Below are 23,861 nucleotides of genomic sequence, written 5' to 3'. Positions count from 1 at the left end.
AAAGTTCACTTCTCTGCTTCTTGTTCAATGTTTGGCACAAATATTTGCTCATTAAACATTCAGTGGCTTGTCGGGTCGAAACTTTTCCTCTCAACTGTGTATGGCTTGAGAGGAGGGGGGAGGGGTTGGGGGCGTATAGGGGGCGTGACTAACAATAAGGAAATTGCATTCAAGATTTATAACTTTAAAATCAACAAACTAATGCCAAAGGCCAAACGCCATCAATCCGACATTTTCGTTTCCAAAACTTTACAAACTTTGGTCACATTAAAAATGGAAAGGAGCTTAAGAACTTTCGGATTTTTTTGGGTTTTTAAGAAATCTAGAGAGGAGAAGGGGTCTTGGATTTATTTGTAAATATTTCCAAGAATAATAGACAATATTAATGGGATTTTTAAAAGAATTATTCCCTAAGAGTGCGGGGTTTTAGTATAGGGCTCAGATCCATAGCTATATCTTGGCTAATTTCGATCCGATCTTGGGAAAGAATACCTCAAAAGTTTTCTATATGGATTCCTCACCATTCTGCATCAAAATCCTGCAGCAATAAATTTTTTTTATATTTTTTAACCCCATTTTTAGGAGCACCCCTTTTAAAATCTTGAATATTCTCCCATATGCTTCATCCTCATACCTATATCTATGTCCTTAAACTATGTCTCTAAGTTCTCACTAGATTCTAGTAAGGAATAACTCGAAATATTTGTAATATATCCCTGCCTTAAAATCAAGAAACAAAATAGCTATTATTTTTAATTTTTTCCACAAGATTTCTTTCCTCTTCACCAAGTCAAGCAATCAACTTCCAAAAAGTACAAGATATTTAAATTGGAAAATAACTAAAAGGCAACTACTTCCCTTTGATGTATCTCGTTCGAGTGCGAGTGTATCTGAAGGCTTAATTTCGTTCTTTTCAGATTCATAAGTAGTTTCCGAATGGCTTACCGATCCAGAAAACAAGCAGATGTTGTCGACTCGGTTACTAATGTAATGGAAATAATTCCAGCAACATGAAATGCTTATTTATGAGCTACAACCGAACCACACCGAACTGAACTGAATAACAACAAAAGATTGCATAAGCTGAGGCGAATTTGCCGGCTGACATGAAAACGTTGCCGTTGTAGGCGTTTTAGGTGCTCCACTGCTCTGGTGGCTCAACTTGTGAAAATGTTGCAAATACTGGCACTGCTGCCACTGCCCCTCTACCGCCCCACAGTTCTCGTTATTGTTGTGCCCCAAAATCCCGCTTTCATTTCGCTGGCAGTGCCCCTCCTTCCACATCCCCCCTTCTAGCATCTAGCAGCCCCCCTAGCAGCCCCCCTTTGGTCGTTCAAAGCCACACCACTGAGCAATATAAACAACAACAATGGCAGCAGCAAAAACAACGGCGGGAACAACAACTAAAGTCTCCAAACAAAAAAGAGAGAAAACACCGGAAACAGTGGTTGGAAATAATGCGAAAAATGACATTAAAATTCAATTTAATTTTTTTTAAGAAAAATTATTTAAAAAAAAAAACTACTTTTTGTTAAATAAAATCTATAAGTTACAAATTAAATTTTTGTATTTGAATTTTAACCTTTTTTAAGCACTATTTTAACCTCAAAAGCACTTTAATTAAAGACACTTTTAAAATATGGGCACATTAATCAAAGAAAATAAAGTACTATTTGTTGAAAACAAGTCTAAAGAACATTTTTTAAAGAAAACTACTATTTTATCCCATTTCTTAAACCCTTCAACCTCTAAAAAACGTCTAAGGATTCTAAGATACTCTTGTACTTAAGGCCACATTTAAAACATGGTCACATTAATTAAAATATAGTAATTTTTGTTTGAAAAAGTCTTTAGAATATTTGAAGAATATTAAGAGCTACTGGAGAACATAAAACTGTCATTTTATAGCATTATTTAGACCCTTGAACCTATTAAGCGTTTTTTAACCTAAAATATACATGCATTTAAAGTAATATTTAAAATATGGACACATTTATTAAACAAAATATAGTATTTTTTGTTTAAAAAAGTGTTAAGAACATCAACAAAATATTTAAAGCTTTTAGAAATCATAGAGCCACTACTTTATCCCACGTAGAGTCTTAAAAACCTAAAATACTCTTGAATTTAAGGTCATATTTAAAATATGGGCACATTAATACAAAAAACAAAGCCTTTTTTTGTAAAAAAACAATCTATGGAACATCAACAAAATATTAATAGCTACTAGAAATCATAGAACTCCCATTTAATATCATTATCTGAGCCCTAATTACACCTCCAAAATTAATGAGCTGGAATCCACGGACTGACAATCGTTTTCGTACCACTGTGCGGTATTTGGAGAGCGGACAAACCGCATGCCAAAAGCGGAAGTGGCATTGTTAAGCGGTTTATGTGCCACATGTGCGTCTGTGTCGGTGTTCTATATGTATGTATGTATGTAGTATCTGTATGGCTCCACAGCCTCCGCTTCAACTGTCGCTGTCCGTCTGTCCGCCTGTCCGTCTGTCCGCTTGTCGTCCGCCGTGAGTCCCTGAGTCTGTATGTCCGTTCATCCGTCTCCTGTTTCTGTTTCAGTTCCTGTTGTTTTTGTTTTTGTTGTCGTGCGTTTGCATGCTAAGCACGTATTTCCGGCATAGTTTTTGCATTCGTTTCTAGCCCCCATCCCCATCCCCATCCCGCATCCTGGTCGGAGTCCCCGCATCCGCACACATTTTAGGCCCAGTTTGTATCTCCATTTGGGTTTTGGTAACCATGCCGTTTATAATCCCCATCTCGAAACCCCCTCGTCCTCCCTTTTTGGAAATGCATTCGAGAATATTTCGTTTACTTTCTTTTAGTTTATCAACTCATATATCCTATTACCATAAGTTTATCCGATTTATGGCTCATGAGGACCGAGCCAAGGACTCGAGGAATTTTTCAATATTTATTGGCAAGCTGAGAGAATGCCAATATGTTAAGAAGTTAAAGGCTTTTGTGTGAAAATATTACGCATACGCACTGTTGGCTGGAAGTCATTTGGAGACTTGTGACTAACTAAGCTTTAACTATAGAAACCATAACCTTTAACCCCTTAATTCCCCATCTTAAGCCCAAGTCTTGAAAACCAATAAAAATTCCCTTAAAAGTATACCAAAAAAATAAATATTACGTATACGCCCCCTTGTACCATGCACCGTCTGGTACTAGCCTCTGGACTAGTAACCAACAGCCGCATAACTGTCCGGATGAGTGCCGAATGCCATAACAATAAATCGCAGTAAATTCAATTGATGGTCCAAGGACGAGGAGCAGGAGGTCCTGGGAGTAGAAACAAAAGTGGAAAAGAATGAAGCCCAAAGAATCCCTTTTCCACTAACTAAATTCAAACACTTAACGCCTTCTGGCAGATGCCTAGCCTGACCCTACCACTACTGTTCATCCGGCACATCCTTTTCGTCCTGCGGCCATCGACGCCTGCCAATGTCTGCCACTAGTCCTCCGGCTGATGCTGCTGGCCATCGTCTGTCCACTTGCGTCTGACATTCCGCTGAAAACGAAACGAGAACCGACAAAAAATGGAATGGGAAAAATTCCAAAATGAAAAACAACAGCGAACAGTGAAAAAATTCACTCAATATTGCTTGCAGCTGAAGCCCTAAAGTACAAAAATATAAAAAACAAAAAAAAAAACCAGAAAAAAAATGAAAAAAAAGAGGTCCCACCGCCAAAACACAGAAGGCCAAGTACAAGCACACAAAGTTAACATGTTGCAGGCCAACAATTGGGGCTAAAATAATGGGTTCTTTTCCAGATAATGGGATATAACTATATGGCAGATGATATTAAAGGCTTTGAAGAGGCTAGACTATTAAAGATTAAGATTTCTATAAAGATTACTTAGAAAAGGAAATAAGTTAAGTTTTTTATAGAAATTATTCAAAAATGGAATAAAACTTTTTTGAAATCCCCCCTTATTATTATTTGAAAGCCATGAAAGGGATTTTATCAGATATATATCAGGATATACATAAGATATATCCAAAGACCTTAAAGAGCCTAGATTTTAGGGATAAGGACTTTTGGGAATTAAGATTAAGATTAATATTCCTCAGAAAATAAGAAAATAAATAACCTTTTTTATGTACTTCATTCCCACTATTCTTATTCAAAAGCAAACATGCTTAAAAATAGGGGTATTTTTTGGTACCAAATCAGGTAATAATTAAGGATTTACAAAGGCTTTTTACTTAAGACTTTCTATTTTTAAAAATATTACTCTTTCTAATAAATACCATTATTAATTTTTAATTAAAAGTTAAATATTTCCCTACCCTATATTTCCCTTTATTTTCAGTCAAAAGCTAACAAGTTCCTGCTTATCTTCCCATTAAGGGTTTTTTTTGGGATATTTAGATAATAATTGGTAATCTTAGATAATTTTAAAGACTTCCAAGAGCCTAGACTACTAGATTATATATTGAATACTTCTCAGATATTAAATAAAATTCCCTGATAATCCCCAGACCTATGTTACTCCCTCGAACTGTGAGTGAGTCTCTGGCTCTGGCTGGGTTAAGGGTTTTCATCGCTTTGGCTTTGGCCGTAGTGGGAAATGCCCTCGAAGGGAGCAGCCAAGCAGCCAAGAGTTGGGCAAATGTTTTGGCCTGTGGCTCCAGTTGAAGTGGAGCTGAAGTGCCCCGAGCGGGGTTACAGGGTAGCCGGGGTAGTCATCCCCGGCAGGGAGGTAGTGAGGAAGGGTAGTGTGGGGAAAGGATAAGCCTTTAAGCCGTTTTTCCTTGCCCACAACTGACTTGGAAGTAGCTGATATTTTTTTAAAAGCATCCTAGCAGTTCTTAGTCTCATAAGGGGACTCTATAAATTAGTTTAGTTATTTGAAAAATATATTAAACTATTTTAAACTATGAGATATTTAAAACAAAATATACTTAATTTTCTTATTGTTTATGTTTTTGTTCTGTTTTTTTTTAGTGAACTTTTAGAAAAAATAGGGGGAAATAGTGAGAATATTGTGGAAAATATAAAAAATACTGGGAAATATTCAGAAAGAGGTAAGATTTGAAACTTGGAAGTCCCACCTTTTTTTAAATAAGCCAAGAGTTCTTATTAGTCTTTATTATAATAAAGGGAATTTTTTAAAAAATACTGGGAAATCCCAAAATTATTCATTGTTGAATTATTCAGAAATTCAGGGAAAACACCAAAAAGTTTTAATATTCACAAGTCCTAGTAATAGTTTCAACCTTAAATCTTCTAGAAAATCAACCATAAAAATACCCTATTTTTAAAAACCCATTATTTTCATTAAAGTGTACCTGGTTTATTTAATTTCCCAGCCATTTTCCAGAACACTTATCCGCGAAAATCGTCTTCGTTTATTTTAATTTTATTTCTTGTCTCGCGCATTTTTAATGTGTCATGGCAGGGCAATTTCTTTTATTTTTGGGTCAACAGTGGGCGGTGAGAGGAATTCCCCCTCCCCTCCCCTCCACCCCCTTAGTCTCAATTGGTGGGTGGTGGCAAGTGAGTCTTGAGAGGAGGCGGGCGTGGGAAAGTGTTTCCATGTGTGCCTGTCAGGCCAGTCACTCGACCAGTCAATTAGCAGCGGACGCTTTTCAATTACAGGCCCCGCAAATTTCGAGGGAAAGCCGGAAAATTGGTAAAGCCAAAGATACAGAGAGATAGAGAGAGAGAGAGGACTATAAAGACAAGGACATTGGGTGGGAAAAATAGCAAGAGTGGGCGGCTGAGGTCGGTCCACTACAAGTCCAAATTTACATTTGTCACCAGCTCTATGTGGGCCACACAATGTGGGCCAGATGTTTGTTAAGTTATCGGAGGTCAAATAGAGTCCTTTTTTTTTAAATAAATGTCCTTGCCAGTTGGCTTTCTAGCATGCAAAGGCCAGAGAAGCTGTCAATGGTTGTAAAGGGTCTTGGTTTTATTTTTAAAACTTTTCTTCTAAAAATACTCTACCTTTAAAATCTCCTCTTAAATAATTAAAATAATTCCTTAATTTTCCACCGCAATCACAATCGAAATCACAATCCCCTCAAGTACCTGTCAAATGTAATAACGATTCAATCGGCCCGACAATTTTCCCATTAACCCATTATCTGGTATTTTAAAACTTTGTACATCATTTTTAAATTGGCCTTTTTTTTCGGCGTAATTCAATTACGGCTCCGTAAATCCCTTAATCATATAAATATTCATTATAGCAGGACTTAAAGGGGGAGGGGGGGGTGGGGGGCGCAGTGAGCTACTGAAAGCATTGAGGGCGTGGCATAAAGGCGTGGCAACGATGCAAATGCATTTACCGCACAACTTCCGCCACAATGGCCGACCAAAACGACAAAAAGACGGAAGTGAACATTTCTGACAGCTTATGCATGTGTGTGTGTGTGTGTGTGTGGGTGTGTCTTTGTGTATGTCAGTATGTGTGTGTGAAAACAACATCCAACATTGTCGTATCTTTAGCATTGTCTGGCGGTGTCAGTGCAAGATACTTCATTTCGCTTCCGTCGCTTTGGCTCATTTTTCGATTCGATTCCGCCTCCATCTTGGCCTGCAAATTAATTGAAAAGTGTTCAGCCTCGAGGACACTGAGAGAAATTGTGCCTGCGTTAATTGGAATTTTGGTATTAAACTTAAAACCTTGGTATTTTCTAGAAAATAATGAGCCAGAAGTGGAGGTTATGTGAGAAAACGTGATTTAGACGAGAAAGACATGAACAAACATGAAAAAAGCTTCAGAAACATGATCAAAAATGTCCATTCTTGTCCAAAAATTACCTTTCTCTACTTAAAACCCCCCTTAGATAGAAAATACTAAGCCAAAAGTAAAGAATTCTTACAAAACCCGTATTTAGTCGTAAAAGGACATGAACGAACGTGTCCATTCTTCATGAAACAAGACTATTCTTCTTCGAAAAATTTCATTTTTATTTAAAAACCCCCTATTAGCTATAAAATACTAAACGAAAAGTAAAGATTTCTATCAAAAAAAAAACCAATTTAGTCTAAAAACGACATTCTCCAACATGTCTATTCTTGTTGAAAAAAAATACCAAAAATACCAAATACCAAAATACCTTTCTTTCAGTGCCCTCTTCCCTTCAGTTGTGTGTGTGTGTGCGTGCATGGACGAATGCACACGTAGGCCACATTAATGCATGTTTTACAATCGCACACGCCGCACCGTTTCTTACGGCCCTGGCCGGAGTCCGGGCTGCAAACTTTTGGGGACAACTGTACTTAATGACACTCGCCATAATGCATTTAAAGCATTCGAAATTTTATTGCCCAACCAAATGGCCAGGATAATGCCAGTGTCTTTGTCTGTATGCCAGTGCGAGTGCGAGTGCGAGCTGGCCAGGATATACTGATATCCTTGTTCAAGGATGTCATTTCGAAAAGGAAAAGCTGACGGAAGCCAAAGAACAAAATGCCAATTGCTGGTAGTAGTATTTTATGAAAACATTTCAACGTGACACGAATACCGTATCGATAAGCCAAGCACTTCTGAGGCCATCCAATTCTAATAGCTATTGCTTCTCGGAATGGTTGAGATTAATTACAAGTCATACTATATCCAAATCGACCCAGGAACAGGTGGTGACGCACGAAAATCCAAGATCCTATAAGGTAGTACTACTCACTTATAGGAAAAATTTTGAAAAAATATTTTGTGGTGGGATTTTGATACAGAATGATGGAGAATCGATATAGAAGTCGTTTGAGGTATTCCTCTCGAGAATCGGATAAGAATTGGCCGAGATATGGCTATCGACGTGGGCCATATAGGAAAATCGTGGATTTTACAAGGGGTGTCCCCACAAAAATGGGAAAAATTTTGAAAAAATATTTTGTTGTGGGATTTTGATGCAGAATTGCGGAGAATCGATACAGAAGTCGTTTGAGGTATTCCTCTTAAGAATCGGATAAGAATTGGCCGAGATATGGCTATCGACGTGGGCCATATAGGAAAATCGTGGATTTTACAAGGGGTGTCCCCACAAAAATGGGAAAAATTTTGAAAAAATATTTTGTTGTGGGATTTTGATGCAGAATTGCGGAGAATCGATACAGAAGTCGTTTGAGGTATTCCTCTTAAGAATCGGATAAGAATTGGCCGAGATATGGCTATCGACGTGGGCCATATAGGAAAATCGTGGATTTTACAAGGGGTGTCCCCACAAAAATGGGAAAAATTTTGAAAAAATATTTTGTTGTGGGATTTTGATGCAGAATTGCGGAGAATCGATACAGAAGTCGTTTGAGGTATTCTTCTTAAGAATCGGATAAGAATTGGCCGAGATATGGCTATCGACGTGGGCCATATAGGAAAATCGTGGATTTTACAAGGGGTGTCCCCACAAAAATGGGAAAAATTTTGAAAAAATATTTTGTTGTGGGATTTTGATGCAGAATTGCGGAGAATCGATATAGAAGTCGTTTGAGGTATTCCTCTTAAGAATCGGATAAGAATTGGCCGAGATATGGCTATCAACGTGGGCCATATAGGAAAATCGTGGATTTTACAAGGGGTGTCCCCACAAAAATGGGAAAAATTTTGAAAAAATATTTTGTTGTGGGATTTTGATGCAGAATTGCGGAGAATCGATACAGAAGTCGTTTGAGGTATTCCTCTCGAGAATCGGATGAGAATTGGCCGAGATATGGCTATCGACGTGGGCCATATACGAAAATCGTAGATTTTACAAGGGGTGTCCCCACAAAAATGGAAAAAATTTTGAAAAAATACTTTGTTGTGGGATATTGATGCAGAATTGCGGAGAATCGATATAGAAGTCGTTTGAGGTATTCCTCTCGAGAATCGGATGAGAATTGGCCGAGATATGGCTATCGACGTGGGCCATATACGAAAATCGTAGATTTTACAAGGGGTACCCCTGCGAAAATGGGAAAAATTTTGAAAAAATATTTTGTTGTGGGATATTGATGCAGAATTGCGGAGAATCGATATAGAAGTCGTTTGAGGTATTCCTCTCGAGAATCGGATGAGAATTGGCCGAGATATGGCTATCGACGTGGGCCATATACGAAAATCGTAGATTTTACAAGGGGTGTCCCCACAAAAATGGAAAAAATTTTGAAAAAATACTTTGTTGTGGGATATTGATGCAGAATTGCGGAGAATCGATATAGAAGTCGTTTGAGGTATTCCTCTCGAGAATCGGATGAGAATTGGCCGAGATATGGCTATCGACGTGGGCCATATACGAAAATCGTAGATTTTACAAGGGGAAAAATCCCTGCGAAAATGGGAAAAATTTTGAAAAAATATTTTGTTGTGGGATATTGATGCAGAATTGCGGAGAATCGATATAGAAGTCGTTTGAGGTATTCCTCTCGAGAATCGGATGAGAATTGGCCGAGATATGGCTATCGACGTGGGCCATATACGAAAATCATAGATTTTACAAGGGGTACCCCTGCGAAAATGGACAAATTTTGAAAAAATATTTTGTTGTGGGATTTTGATGCAGAATTGCGGAGAATCGATATAGAAGTCGTTTGAGGTATTCCTCTTAAGAATCGGATGAGAATTGGCCGAGATATGGCTATCGACGTGGGCCATATACGAAAATCGTAGATTTTACAAGGGGTACCCCTGCGAAAATGGACAAATTTTGAAAAAATATTTTGTTGTGGGGTTTTGATGCAGAATTACGGAGAATCGATATAGAAGTCGTTTGAGGTATTCCTCTCGAGAATCGGATGAGAATTGGCCGAGATATGGCTATCGACGTGGGCCATAGGGCCGTGAAGGACAATAAAAAGGACGAAAAGGACGATAAAAAAAAGCCGAAACTAGAAGCTGCCTGAAAAGTGAAAAAGCCTGAATTTCAATCGAAAATCGATCTTGTGGATGTGGATGTGGATGTGAGGCTTCAACTTCCGTTTCGTTTCTGGAAATTATGCCATGAACTATGCATGGCCTCGGCTTTGTTTCCCCGTCCCTTTCAGACGTTGTCTTGCCGTCTCTTCGTCCCTGTAGTTCCATCTCTATTTCCATCTCTATCTGTTTCTCGCTGATGCCCTGAGTGGTTTTGCAGGTTTTTGTGGTTTGCTTTTTGGGCTTAGAGGGGGTGTGTGTTTTTTTTTTTGTTTTCCACCACACCCCCCCTTTATAAACAATGCATTGTCTTTGGTATTGTTGTCTCTATTGCATCACAGCTTGCCATCTCTCTCTCTTAGTTCCATGTCAGTCACGTTTATTGATTGAAGCTTTGTTCTTTTTTAGTTTTTTCAGTTTTCAACACTAATATTTATATTATTTTTAGTGTCTTTACCCCCTTAGGAGGTCCCTAATTAATTGAAAGTCTTCTAGAAACCGATAGGATCATAGTTCATGTTGTGTTTGTGAATTATTCAAAGTCCTTTTCAGGGAGTTGGTGGGGCAAGGGGCCGGCCAATGACTCCAATTATTGACAAAGGGGGGTAGAGCAGCGGTGGAGGTCTGTGATTACCAATTGATGGCCCTAAATGCCGACGGACGGCAATCGCTTCATTACACCTGAAATCGCCTCAAATCACCCAAACACACAGCCATACACACACGTAAGTCAATTTCCTTGTCAATTGGCCAATCGTTTCAATAATTCATTGCGTGGCTTACTAACTCAAATAGCCTGCCCTACTAGTCTCAACTTTGACCTCTCTTTCTCTCTCTTTCTTTATTTTCTTTTCTTTTCTTTCCTTTCCCATCCTCAACACCTCAAGTCAAGTGAACTCAACTGTCATGCAGTTTTAAACAGTTTACGGGGCGTATGAGCGATATTTGCTTTGCGGATTTACAGACTCCTGCTCTCCAGCTCTTCTCTATAGAGGGCGCTTTATATATGTACCTGCCACTTGTGAGTTTGATTTCCACGCGGATATCTCCTCCTCCCTCTCCCTCCCTCTCTCGCAGCCTCAGTCCCTGGAGTGTTGCGACAGGAAATTTAATTACAAGACAAAATGTCGACGGTATATCACGATATAAATACGAAATGCAAACAGATGCACACAGTACATTGAACACAAAGTGCACTGAGCGAAACAGGATGGGGTTTTGTTTTGTAGACTTGGAATATGGTACGGAAAAGGATGAGTTTCTTTCAATTTTCAATGAAAACTATGCTGGCTTTAGACTCTATTTGAGATATGGGGGTTCTTTAAAGATAGATTCCAATTCTTTTAAAAGAACTAGACCTCGATATAGAATATATTATATAAAAACCTCATCGAGTTTTAATTAATATCCTTAATATCCTTATCCTTATCTAATATTCTCAAAAAAAACCTCATAGAATAAGATCTATAATCATTACCTCTAATATTATCATTTATTTCTATAAAAAAGAAGTAGATTCCACTTCTTATAAACACTATATCTTTCTAAAAGATATTTTATCTCAAAATCCCCCAAAAATTCACCCAAAATTCGATAAAATCTTGTACTATATGATTCTCTCCTGTATAGTTCGTTAGTTCTACTTGTCAGCACTAAGTTCCCTAAAACAATAGATTCCACTTCTTATAAACACTATACCTATACATTTTCCCCTACTACAAATACCTCAACAAATAAAGAAAAATTGTAACTAAGAACCTCCTATACCTACCCTAGTCCCCAATCCCTAATCCCTACCATAACTAGATTCCATAGATTCCATAGATTCCTTTCCCTTTAAACACCCTACCAATCTAAAGAATATTTATCCCTAAAACCTCATGGAATAAGCCTGAAAACCTCTAATATAATATATTATATGATATTTATCCCACCTGTATCTATACGCCCTAATTTGACAAACAAAATGGCCTCCCACCAAGTGGGAGTCTTCCTCAGGGACCTGTCTCCCCTAACCTCTCCTCTATATAGTATACAACATACATACTATATACCACCTAATACCCTCCATAACTAAAACTAAATACATTGTTAGTGAAAACTTAAACTCCAGAGGGCATCCACGCAGTGGTTACCAGTGGTTTCCGCTTCCTGTCAGGCTGCTATCCTGCCGAGCCAGTTATCGATAGGCAAGCCCTATCTCCTGCCAGGATATTCAATGTTTCATATGCTAAACTCTCTGTTTCATCGTAAATTGTGTTTAAATTGCAAATTGGTGGACAACGTTGCTCTCTCCAGTCGCCAGTTGACAAAAACCGAAACCGAATTCAAAACTGGCAGCAGGAATGATAACAACGGCCACAGACTTGCAACAATCGTACAAACACAATGCTACACTACTACACTATATATGTATATCCGGTAGTATCGTATGAATACCACATATCCTATCCCTCCTCCTGCACTGACTTCTCCCCCCCCTCACAGTATCCCCTCGTGTCGTTGCCAATTTCTGGTCTCGTTCTCATATTTGTAAATATTTGCATTTTTACGCTTGTCGCCCACTCGAGCGTGTGCAATCGAATTGCAATTGCACAAGCACACACTCAAAAGCACTGCAAACAATTGGGGGGTAGTCTTGAAATACTTCCATAAAATAAATGCATGTGGTTTTTAGCTAAAAGATGGCTTTAAGACTCATCTAGATCTGCTTTCAGTACTGGCTTTAAGTAATTCTTTGAATACATATAGCAATAAGCCATTTTAAGCACGATTTATCGATAAAAGGTTGAACGCACCTACATATATCGAAGCTGGGCCATCACTAAGTAGAAGAATAAATCACTCTAGAGGGCTGTCCTAGTAGGTGACGAACTACGTCGTGCAGTTAGCTAATTATTTTCCCTATTTTTACACTCCCAGTATTAGCTATTATGATTTAAATAAATATTTAAGCTTTTATATACATAAATTAGCATCTTTATAAGAACTCCCTATTTCTATAACTATATATGTTAACTATACTATATAGTATATAGTTATAATATTCTTTATATAAAACAAAACAGACATTCTTCTAAAATTTATATTATTCTCTTTTGGAAACATGTTTCAGTTCAATTTTAGAGAAAATATCATACATAATATAGGTACTATATCATTTTTAAAGATCTTTAAACCTCTAATATAATAATTTTATTATTTTGTAATGCCATTTCAAGAAGAAAATAATATTTAATAGCACAATATCATTTTTTTAGGATCTAGAAACTTCCAAGATAAACAAAAAATACTTTTTTCTTTACAAAAAATACTGAAAAATACTAAAGCCCCTTGGGTTTTAAAGAATAAGTTCCCTTTTGGGTTCTTTAGACCTTTGAGAAGAAAAAGACAGTGACGAAACACTCTAAAGCTAAAATCCTAAAAATACTAATAAACTAAGCTAAAATACAGTTTTTTCATAACCCCCTACTTTTTCTAGCAGTGCACCCTTGTATCATTGTGTGTGTAATGGTGTGCGAACAAGATATCCTTTCGCTTGCAGCACCACTCCCTACACCTCCTCCCCAGGATGGAAACAGGACAGTGGCAAGAGGTTTGACCAACATTTAAATGAGGCAAACACACAAAAAAAAGCTGGTCCTGGCAGGGGGCTTTGGCTTGTACAGCAAATAAAAGGGGGATAGGGGGGGGTGGGTGGGGGTGGGGGAATCACACCTCAACACACACAAAACACTGAATAAAATGCAGCATTTTATTTAACAACAACATCAGGACACATTCCATGCTGGAACAACAATTAATTTGTAATTTCATTTCGTTTCATTTGGATGCTACTCCCCCCCTACCAGCCTATAGCCTATATCCCTTCCTATTTTTTTGGTCGTATAGCTTGTCTTTTTGGTGGTAGAATTTAATGAAATTCTCATGGCTAATGCTATGGGGTTTCATTTGGTCAAATATTTGCATTCTGCTTTAATTAGTCGCCATAATGTTGCCCCAACGAGCCTAATAATAATTCGCATATAGTCTCTAATTTGTGCTAATGAAGCAGTTTTTGCTCTCGAAGGCTAATACATGTCGGATTAGATGACATATTCCACAAAATTTTTATTTCAAAGGGTTAGGATCAGCAGCAGGTACAATATATCATCGGAAAAAGACTTTTAGCATTTTTTTAAAAAATTTGTTTAGTGACGAAAGAGCTCTGAGTACTAGTATTAGTTTATGGAATAAATATTATTGAATAAATAAGAGTAGTCCCGGATATCATATATCATCTCAAGGGAAGTCTTTTCATTTTTTGATGATTTTGTTCAGTGACGAAAGATCTGTGCCAATATACAATCAATTACGACAGACCATTGCTTATTAAGCAATTATATTAGTGTTTCTTTAAAAGGATAAGAATTAGAACCTGCTGGTATATTTTATCTCAAAGAATATCTTGCAATTTTCTTAATAATTTATTCAGTGACGAAAGATTGCCACTTATAAAGCAATCAGTGATGAAATATATGTGCTTATAAAGCAATAACATTATTATTGTTACAATCAAGACTTTGTAGGATATATCCTTTCAATAAAAGTCTAGCCTTTTTTGATAAATTTTTTCAGTGACGAAAGAACTTCACTAATAAAACCATCACAGAAGTTTTTCTCGCAAAAAATTCAAACTAATACCAGGTACTAGATACCATCTCAAATAAAGTCTTCCAATTTTAAGTAAAATTTGTTCAGTGACGAAAGAACTTCACTAATAAAACCATCTCAATAGTGTTTCTACCAATAATTTCAAATTAAGACCCTGAAGAATATATCATCTTGAAGAAAGTTTTCCAATTTCATGTTCATTTTGTTCAGTGACGAAAGAACTTTGCTAAATATTCGATTTATTCAGTGACGAAGGAGCTCTGCTTATAAAGCCATCATACTAGTGTTTCCATAAAGACAGCTAATGTTAGTGCCCCATTGAAATGCCCCCCTTCCGACACCCCGCCCTGCAGGATCCTGGTGTCTGACCCCCCAGGGGCGTCTGTTGGGGCCAAAAGGGGGGCAACAAAAGACAAACAAAGCTCTCGCCTCGCTGAAAACAGTTCAATTGAAGTCACCAGTTCGTGCCGCCAATACCAAAGCCACTTTCCCAAGGCGACCAAGGACATTGTGTCAAAACAGGACATGGCCAGGCAGCACGACTCCTGCATCCTGAATCCTGCATCCTGGTTGGCAAATGATGTGAAAACTCATTCAAATTCAAAGGGAAATGCACCAATTAGCGATGATTTTAAAAGTTTAGTATTTTTTTGGTATTATTTTTGGTATTTCTTTAGTGAAAATTTCTAAAATTTCCTTAATTTTTCTTGAATTTAATCCTACGACTTCTTTTATTTGTTTCATGGTTGGGTTTTTGGAAGCCCACCAGGTTGTGGGAGTTGCAAGTTGCAGGGTTGCCGAGTTGCTGGTTTCTGGCCGCTGATGTTGCTGTAATGCCGCAAGCTTATGGGGCTTTAGTGGCGCTTATCACATGCCACCAGGAAAAGCCAACGCCGAGTCCCAGCCAAAGGCCAACAGCATCCAAAATTCAGGATGCAAAATGCATATGCGAAAACATTGCCCAAAACAGCAACTTGTTTTCTATATATCTATATATTTTTCTTTTTTTTTTTGGTATTTTCCATGCCCGTGTGGCCCAAAAAACAAAGTCAAAGGGGCAACTATTTCGCTGAAACCGCAAATTGGTTTTGGGGTTAAGGGGGGGTGCTCATCCAAAGAAAAAAAGAATTCATCAATGGATCGTTGCTTCATTAATACATCAAGGTCCTTGGTCCTAATCTAAGGACTAAGGACCCACGCCGGCACTGAATTTTCCATTTCCCTCGCTTTTCCTTTTAAACGGAAACTTGTAAACACAACGCGCTAATTATTTTTCGGCATACCAGTCATGGCACTCCCCCCTCCCTCCTTGCGAATCCTTGCGCATCCTTTCGACCAAAAGTTTATCCTTATGAAGCCAGACAGACATTTTAATTTCAGCCCAGCCAGCCATCTATGGCTTGCAAATTAGCCAAAAATTCCCAATATATTTTTATTAAAAATTATAAAAAATTATTAAATTTAATTTAGTATTTAAAAAACATCCCTAAAAAAAATCCCTAACTATTAAGACCTCTAGTTCAAAACTCATCTTTATCTTATGAAGTGTTTTGGCCGCGATTCTAGCCCCAAAACTCATAACTGGCCAAGAAAAAAAATACTTCCCCCCCTTATTGGGTTTATTTAGGTTTCTATTTTTGGCCCTCTTTTTTTGGCTTACTATTTTGGACCAAAAGAGACAACGTTCTCAAGACATTAGCCGGCAAGACCCACACACACACACAGTGCCTCCTGCCTCCTGCCATTTGCCATTTCCGCTTCCGCTGCACGTACGTGGCACTTGGCCTAACTACTTGCTACACAGATAGACCGTTTTGGGGGGTCGAGGGGTCACGCCCACGACAATGCACAGAGAGAAATCAGAAAAGAAAATTTTTAAATTTACAAAAAAATGAGAAAATTAAACTATAAGGAAGTTTTTTTTTTAATTTTCTCGATCTTTTTTATATATTTTTTTTGAAATAAATTATTTTTTTCAGTGCATGTCTAGTATTTTTTAGTCTTTTGCCTTTGCTGTTACTCTGGTTTTTGTTGTTGTTGTTGTTGTCAGCTCGTTTTTGGCCTGGCACTTATTGTAGTTAAGTTTTATGCCGCACATTTTCTTCCGCTTTGCGTGTTGCACGTACTCCTTCCTGCCCCCCCGCTACCCCGCTCCCACTCTTGCACCTCGTTTGTGGTCTTGTGCCCCATAAGCCCTACCATCCCCCCTCTACTATAGTCGCTTTGCACTTAATTCCATTTTCACTTTCTTTAATGATGCTCAATTTTTTGCATCATTAATCTTAAGCGATTTCCAGCTTTGCCGTTGACTGACGTAGCGTCTCAGCGGGCCACGCCCCCTCCCCCCGCCCTCTTGCTGGTCTCATCTGTTGGCCCTAATAAGTATGCTACAAAATTTGTAATTACAGTTTCCAGCTAATTGCCAGCGAAAATAATATTTATATAACCAAGGTTATGGATATTTTTTAAGGGATTTTCAAGGGATGGATTTTCAAAGGATGCTAGTTAGTTGTTTACTATTTTTAGTATTTATACTTAATATTTTCAATTTAAGAAATGCTTAAAATTTATTTAAAAACATTCTTAATTGAATATTTATTTTAATAATCTTCAAGTCACTAATCTTATCTTCAAATAATCTTCAAATAATCTTCAAGTCACTAAGAAAAACAATTTTTAGAGGTAAGAAAATGGGAATCTTTTCTTGAAAATTATTTACTTGATTTTAGGAAAATTCCTTATGTTTTTCTTAATGTTTTCCTACACTGAAAAAGGGGATATACCTACTCGTCAAATACATTTAATTACCTTCTAGTCCCCCCTATTCCTTCCTGAATATATCTCTTTATAAATCAAGAACTAAAAGACAAAAAAAACTTGAAGAATTATCCCCTAAGATATATATTTTCTTTTCTAGACAATTTCATAAATCAAAATCTCAAGTCTTTGGGAAAATATTCAATTAAATTACTTGGCAATTTTTCAAACACTTGCCTTCCAAACACAAAAATTTATTCAATTTCAAGCTGCAACCTCTTTTCTTGAATTTTTCTGTCAACTCATTCAATTCGAAGCGATTGCGATTTATTTTCGATTTTATTTTAATTTTTTTTTTCATTTTTCTATTCTAGGCTGGGGGGAGCTCCAGCCTTGATTGATGAACCCGTCGATTATTAAAGGCCACACTTTGATGCGGTCATGACTCGATGGAGTCGATTGGTACTTGAAATTGATTTGATTGCCCCCCCTCCTCCCCCTCCTCCCTCTCCTCTGGTATATATTGGTTTACTATTTTCTAGGGGGGGGGAGTTGCCCCTTTATTTTTTTTGCTGCCAGAACTTGCATTGTTGATGCTCGCATTTTATTTCATACAATATTTCCTTCCAACTCCTTGTCTCTCTCTTGTTTTTTGGTTTTTTTTTTAACAACTTTTGTGCTTTTGCTACTGCTGTGTTTTTATTTGAAGTTTGCAATAAAATAAAAGCCACAAAAGACCCCAGACGCCACATGAAGCCAGGGGGGATTACCAGGGAGGGAAGGGGGCCAGAGAACTCGGACCAGGACCAGGACACGGACATGGACATGGACCAGGGCCCTTGGCCACAGACACGGAACGCGCAACTATAAAGCAAAAAACCTCATTCATATAATTTATGTGTGGCCCCAAAGGGATGGGCGCGTGATTCGTGACTGTCAGGATAACCCCAAAAAAAAGGGGGGAAAATATAAAAAAATATATAAATATATATACTATATAAAAGCTATATTAATAAAATATATGAGGAAATAAAACTGTATATATGTACTATATAGAAAAATACCTAGTTATTGAACACAAAGTCTGTAAAAGAGGTTCAGATTAAAGATATAGCTATATATAGCTTCTATCTTTCTTAAATATGGACCTGATTTTATCCACAAATGCCATTTATATTATTATCCATCTTTAAGTTAAATATATTACAAATATCTATCACAAAAATTGTCCTTTTTTCTATCTAACAAGTACGTATATAATCGCTCTAATAATACTCCAAACGATAGTAACCATAGATAGTTTTTTTTAAGGAAAATCCCCTATAAAGATAGGCACTAAACAAGTCCAACTTCCCATTAAAAAACTACCTCTATAATCCCCCTGGTAATACCCAAACGATGGTTATATTTAAACCCAAAAAAAAACTATATAGGAATATATTTTATTCCTTCAATAAAAACCTAGCTTTTAAACCTAAAATGCCCTATAACGAAAGGCACAAAAAACCCCTACTCCCCTTTAAAAAACTACCTCCATAATACCCCCAATAATACCCAAACGATAGTTACATCCAACTACTACTATAACTATCCCCTTGAAATAAAAATCGACGAGCCAGAGCTCTTTCTGTTACTTCTGCTGGTTGCATTTTATTTTACAATTTCGTTTCGTCCACGCTTGAATTTATGAATTTCGACTCGCTGCCATTTCTTACCGATCCCCCTAAGCCCCTACGCCACTGCCCCCCATCCATTGTTGGCCCCGCACATATGCGGTTTTATATATTGACACTTAAAATTTATGGGACTTAAAAATCTACAAAACGCTGCCACGTTTTGTCCTGCAAAGTTGGTTTAGAGCTCTCAGCTCTCAGGGTGCAGTGGGTGGTGGGGTGGTGTGGTGCAGTGGCTCACTGGCTCAGTGGTTTTGGCCTCGTGACAAAAGCTTGGCACGCCTTTTGTCCCAAAAAATTTCGAGGCCAAGGGGAAATGTTCCAGGGATTTTTCCCATTTTTTTTTTCGCAAAGGACAGTCAAGGCGGTGAAAAGTCACTGACAACATGGCACAAAAAAAAGGAAAAAAAGAAAAGGTGGCAGCACGAGTGTGTGTGGCGGAAAGTGGAAAAAACTAAGCAGCAAATCGTGTGTGAAATTAACAGGCTTCCCACTACCAGGGTTGTCGCTCTTAGGCAACTATGTATAGATGTATGTAGGGGCTTATAGGGGAGTTCTTTTAACCTCAGAGACCCTGAAGAGAGTAGGGACTTCAAGTACTAAACAAATCTGGCAGTACATTAATTATTTTAAAAATATTAACAGGGTTGCCAAGTCTGTATTTAAAGCAGGGAATATTTATTAAAAAAGAAAATAATTTATGAAACGAGATATAGCCTTTCAAGAAGAGAAAATCAATATATAATAGCAATTGTTATGCCAAACAGGGTTGCCAAGTCAATATATAAAGCAGGAACATTTTATATATTACTTGAATTGAATTTCATTTGGATTAATAAATAAAATGAATAAATCCATCAAGAATATTTAATTTCAATAGAAATTCAAAACCTTACAGGGTTGCCAAGACAATAATGAAAGCAAATTTTATTAAAGAGAATTATAACAAAAAATAAACTCTCCAAAAGTGTTCTAATATTCTAATCAGCCATTTTAAAAACTCTACCAAAACCCACCAGTATTGCCAGCTTGAATTTTTAAAGAAAAAGAAGAAGAAGAGAGACTCTTTGGGTCTCTTTGAAAAGTTGCCCTGCTAATTAAATATAGCTTAAAGTCTATCAAAAATAAATTAATCATTTAACAACCGCAAATTGCCAGAAACTGTGGCTCGCCGGGTGTGGTGTGGGAATGTGGGCTGGCAACTCTGTGTGGTTGCCACGGTGGCAGCCGAAAAAAACAAAAAAAAAAGTCCAACAAAAAGTAGCAAAGCCAAAAAGCCAAAGCCGATGCCGAAGGCACTTTCTATTTCATTTTCATTGCTGATTTCATTCAGTTAATCAGCTTATTGAACTTGAGGTTCAATGCCTCCTCAATGGCAGCGCCTCCAATATCCTAGCTGGGGGTATCCTCTAGACCACCACCACCCTCCCTTCCCCCCTTTCGTATATTGGAAACGAAAAGTTGGCATTTGGGGATTTGGTTTTTAAGCAGTTGCAGCTGCTGCTACATAGAGAGAGAGAGAGAGAGGGATTCCAGAGAATCAAATTCAATTTGCCAGAAGAGCCAAGCCAGCTGTGGCAACTCTGGCCCCGGTCGGTCATCAGCTCTCTCACAGATTTCAATTAATTACGCAATGAGCTGCAGGTTTATTTTTCGCTTGGCCAGCTAATCCAGTTTACTCCCCAAAGTAATGGTTATAAATTGACCTTGTTGCTTCCTGATTTCCAATCAAATGGTTGAGAATTGGAGGAGTATTTTGGTTTATAAAAGGGGTTTTAAGGGGGTATTTTTAATATTTTTAACTTGTATTAGTTAATAAAGGTTGAGAGAGTCTTTAAAATATTTTTAAGAGGTTTAAAATAAATTAATTTTACTATTTCTAGTCCTAATTTGAAATAGTTTCTTTTAAAAAAAAGGGCTTTGGAGGCTATATTCATTATTCTGATTTTCTTATTAAATGTTGGACCTTTTTCAGGGGGTTTTCATGGGGTTTTCATGGGTCTTTCTGGGTATTTTCATGGGATTTTTTTAATACTCTTACCTTGTTCACAGTCTGGGTTTTTCTGGGTCTGGGTTCTGAGTCTAGGTTTTCAAAACTTTCAAATTTTTTGAAAAATAATGACATTTAAGATTCTGGGCCTTTTGCTTCTGGATCTTTTTTTCCTAACATTCTCTTATATATTTCTCTTATCTTTTTAATATTTTTGAGCTTCTTTTCTTTTTAGTTTCAAGGATGTTTCAAGGGTCAAAGGTGATTCACAAAGGAATTTAAGGTTTAAATAATTTTACCTACTAATTTTTAATTTTTAAATAGTTTTTTAAAAATTTTAAAGCTTGTTTCGAGTTTCAAAACATTAAATATTTTAAAAATCATTTACTTTAATATTTCTAAGCAAAAACTTTAAATATTTCTAGAACTCTTGATTGAATTTTAAACTTTACTTTACTTTATTTTCTCTTTCCCTATTTGTTCTCAGTGTATTTTTGTTAGAACGTGTGTAGCTAGGGGCAAGTGGGGGGATGTGAATACTTGGAAAAGGATTATCACTCACCTGAGAGGGCTGAGTGGACAGCAAGTCGAAGGACTCCTCATGTTGCTGCTGCTGCTGTGGCACTGTTGTTAGTTGTTGTTGTTGTTGTTCCTTGTGTTGTTGTTGTTGTTCCTTGTGTTTTTGTTGGTGCTGTTGTTGTTGGAATTGCTGTTGATAGTGCTGCTGTTGTTGGTATTCATATTGCTGTTGCATTTGATATTGCAATTGCTGATACTTCAAGTGTTGTTGTTGTTGTGCTGCTTGTTGTTGTTGTTGTTGGCCATGCACTAGAGAAGAGCAATAGAGAACGATTGCCAGCAATTGGATCGCATTGGCAACTCTGCGTGCTGTTTTATTTATTGCTGACGACGGCATGTTGCCCGCCCACCGCCGAACCGCCTCCTCTCTCGCTCTCTATAGATATATCCTGTATATCCTTTATAGAAATACTATATATATATGTGTGTATATCCTCTATATAGTGCCTTGCTCTGGTTTTGTTCAGACTCCTTTTTATCCTTTTTTTTTGGTCTATTTGCTGCTGCTACCAGTTGCAAGTTTTTCGTCCTCCACGTCCACCACTGCAAGAAAAACATTTTCGTATAAAAATAAAAAAATAAAAAAAAAAACCCCAGTCCAGAGATAAATTCAACTTGTTCTCAAGTGTCAGATATGTATGTATGTATGTGTGTGTGTGCTTTTTTGGCAACAAAAATATACAGAAATTCGGCAAATAGTTTGTTTATTGCTTGCCACTCGATATAAAGCCGAGACTCGCACATTTTCCGGCATTTTCTTTCCGCAACTTCCTCAAAAAGCAATTTCAACTTCCCAAAAATAAAGGTGTAAACTAAAATTGCCCAAAAAGGGAATCTGCGAAGCTTAATGTTTTCGGTCTTTAGACTGTGAGAGAGAGTCTACAAATATTAGAAGGGGTTTCACTTTTTTGGGGGAATATTTATACAAAATACTGTATATATATATCTATAGGTGATCTTTAATTAAAATATGTATATTTTATAAAATTTTTCTCATTAATTCAGTAAGGATTGGCGAAGATATACATAAAAGACGCTTTAAAAGATTTTTGGTTACCTTTCACATAAAAGTTGCATAAAAATCTTTACAAATCGTATTTTTTATAGATGTATCGATATTTTTAGAGGAGCTTTCTTTTGAAAAAGATAGGGATTCAATATATGACATCTTCTATACCTTCTATCTTCTATACCTTACCAATTCTTAACCGATTCTTGAGAAAAATATATTTATTTATTAAGATACTTCAATAAACCTCATATATAACCTGAAAATATTGCTATCGATAGATTTCAGAATTTTTATAGAGATTTTCCTTTGTAAAAATATAAGTTTTTTAATATATAGCACCTTCCTATATGGATATCTTTGCCGTCACTTATTTAAATCTTAAAAAAAATGGTTTTAAGTATAGATATGTTAATTTCCTATCAACAAAAATATTAAAACCTTTAAAAACCAATCTTTTTTTTTAATTTTTGAGATCTTTTATGGGAAATCTCCTTGAAAAAATACTGTTTGTGGTATTCTCCAGTTTTGTATGTCTATATCTTCGTCAACTTTACAGGAATTCTTATGGAAATTGGCTTAAAAGACTTCTGATGAGACTTTCTACAAGACTTTTTCATCCAAATCTTGAAACAAAAGCTTATATTAGCAATTATTTTAACGATAGGTATCGATTTATATGAATGAATGAATTTTTAAACATATATTAAATAATTTAAGAAGTCTAATTTAAGAAATATCTTTCAAACAAACCAAAAGCCTTGCCACTTTTCACAAAAAGTCATCCAGACTTCAAGACTTGAAATGGAAATTCTTTAAACTTTCCCTTTTTCTCGCAAAACTGTACAAATTATTAAAAAAAACCAACATATGTTTCAGCAAAAGGTAATGGAATTTTTAAGCAAAAAATACTATATATTTGAAGAAGAGGAAGGGAGAGAGATGAAAGTAAGGCACAAGAGAGGGCTAAGAAAGGCAAAAATATGTTGGAAAAGTAGTGGAATGTATCATTTAAATATTCCATGGAAATAATTGTTGCCACAAATGGAAATAAGAAACGGAAAATGGAAAATGGAAATGGAAAATGGAAGCTGGAAACGCACAAAAACAAATAATCATAAAAATGCACAATTAAAAACAAAAGAAAATGCCAAATAATGAGTGCAATCTCATCGTCTCTGCGTGCAAAAATCAAAAATATAATTTTCAATAATTAATGCAGAAGAAGAAGAAAAACGTAAAGAAAAAAAAAACAATTAAATTTTACTTCTTATTTTCTTTCAATTTCAATTTCACTTTTCAATTAAATTCCAAAAGAAAAGGCAATAAAAT

General features: G+C 36.7%; 1 protein-coding gene across 2 annotated transcripts in view; it reads right to left on the bottom strand.

The window, feature by feature from the left end:
* The window catches only part of LOC108121191 (uncharacterized), a 76,114-nt gene that overhangs the window by 36,395 nt on the left and 15,858 nt on the right, over positions 1-23,861 (bottom strand). For both annotated transcript variants that reach the window (XM_017235157.3, XM_070279361.1), the window contains exon 2: positions 21,504-22,063. In XM_017235157.3, the coding sequence (XP_017090646.2) occupies positions 21,504-21,857 (354 nt within the window). In that variant the 5' untranslated portion in view covers positions 21,858-22,063. The remainder of the gene's footprint in view (positions 1-21,503; positions 22,064-23,861) is intronic.

This window comes from Drosophila bipectinata, chromosome XL (genome assembly GCF_030179905.1).
Source record: "Drosophila bipectinata strain 14024-0381.07 chromosome XL, DbipHiC1v2, whole genome shotgun sequence".
NCBI lineage: Eukaryota > Metazoa > Arthropoda > Insecta > Diptera > Drosophilidae > Drosophila > Drosophila bipectinata.
The sequence above is the reverse complement of the archived record's forward strand: the minus strand, read 5'-3'. Positions and strand labels throughout refer to the sequence as shown.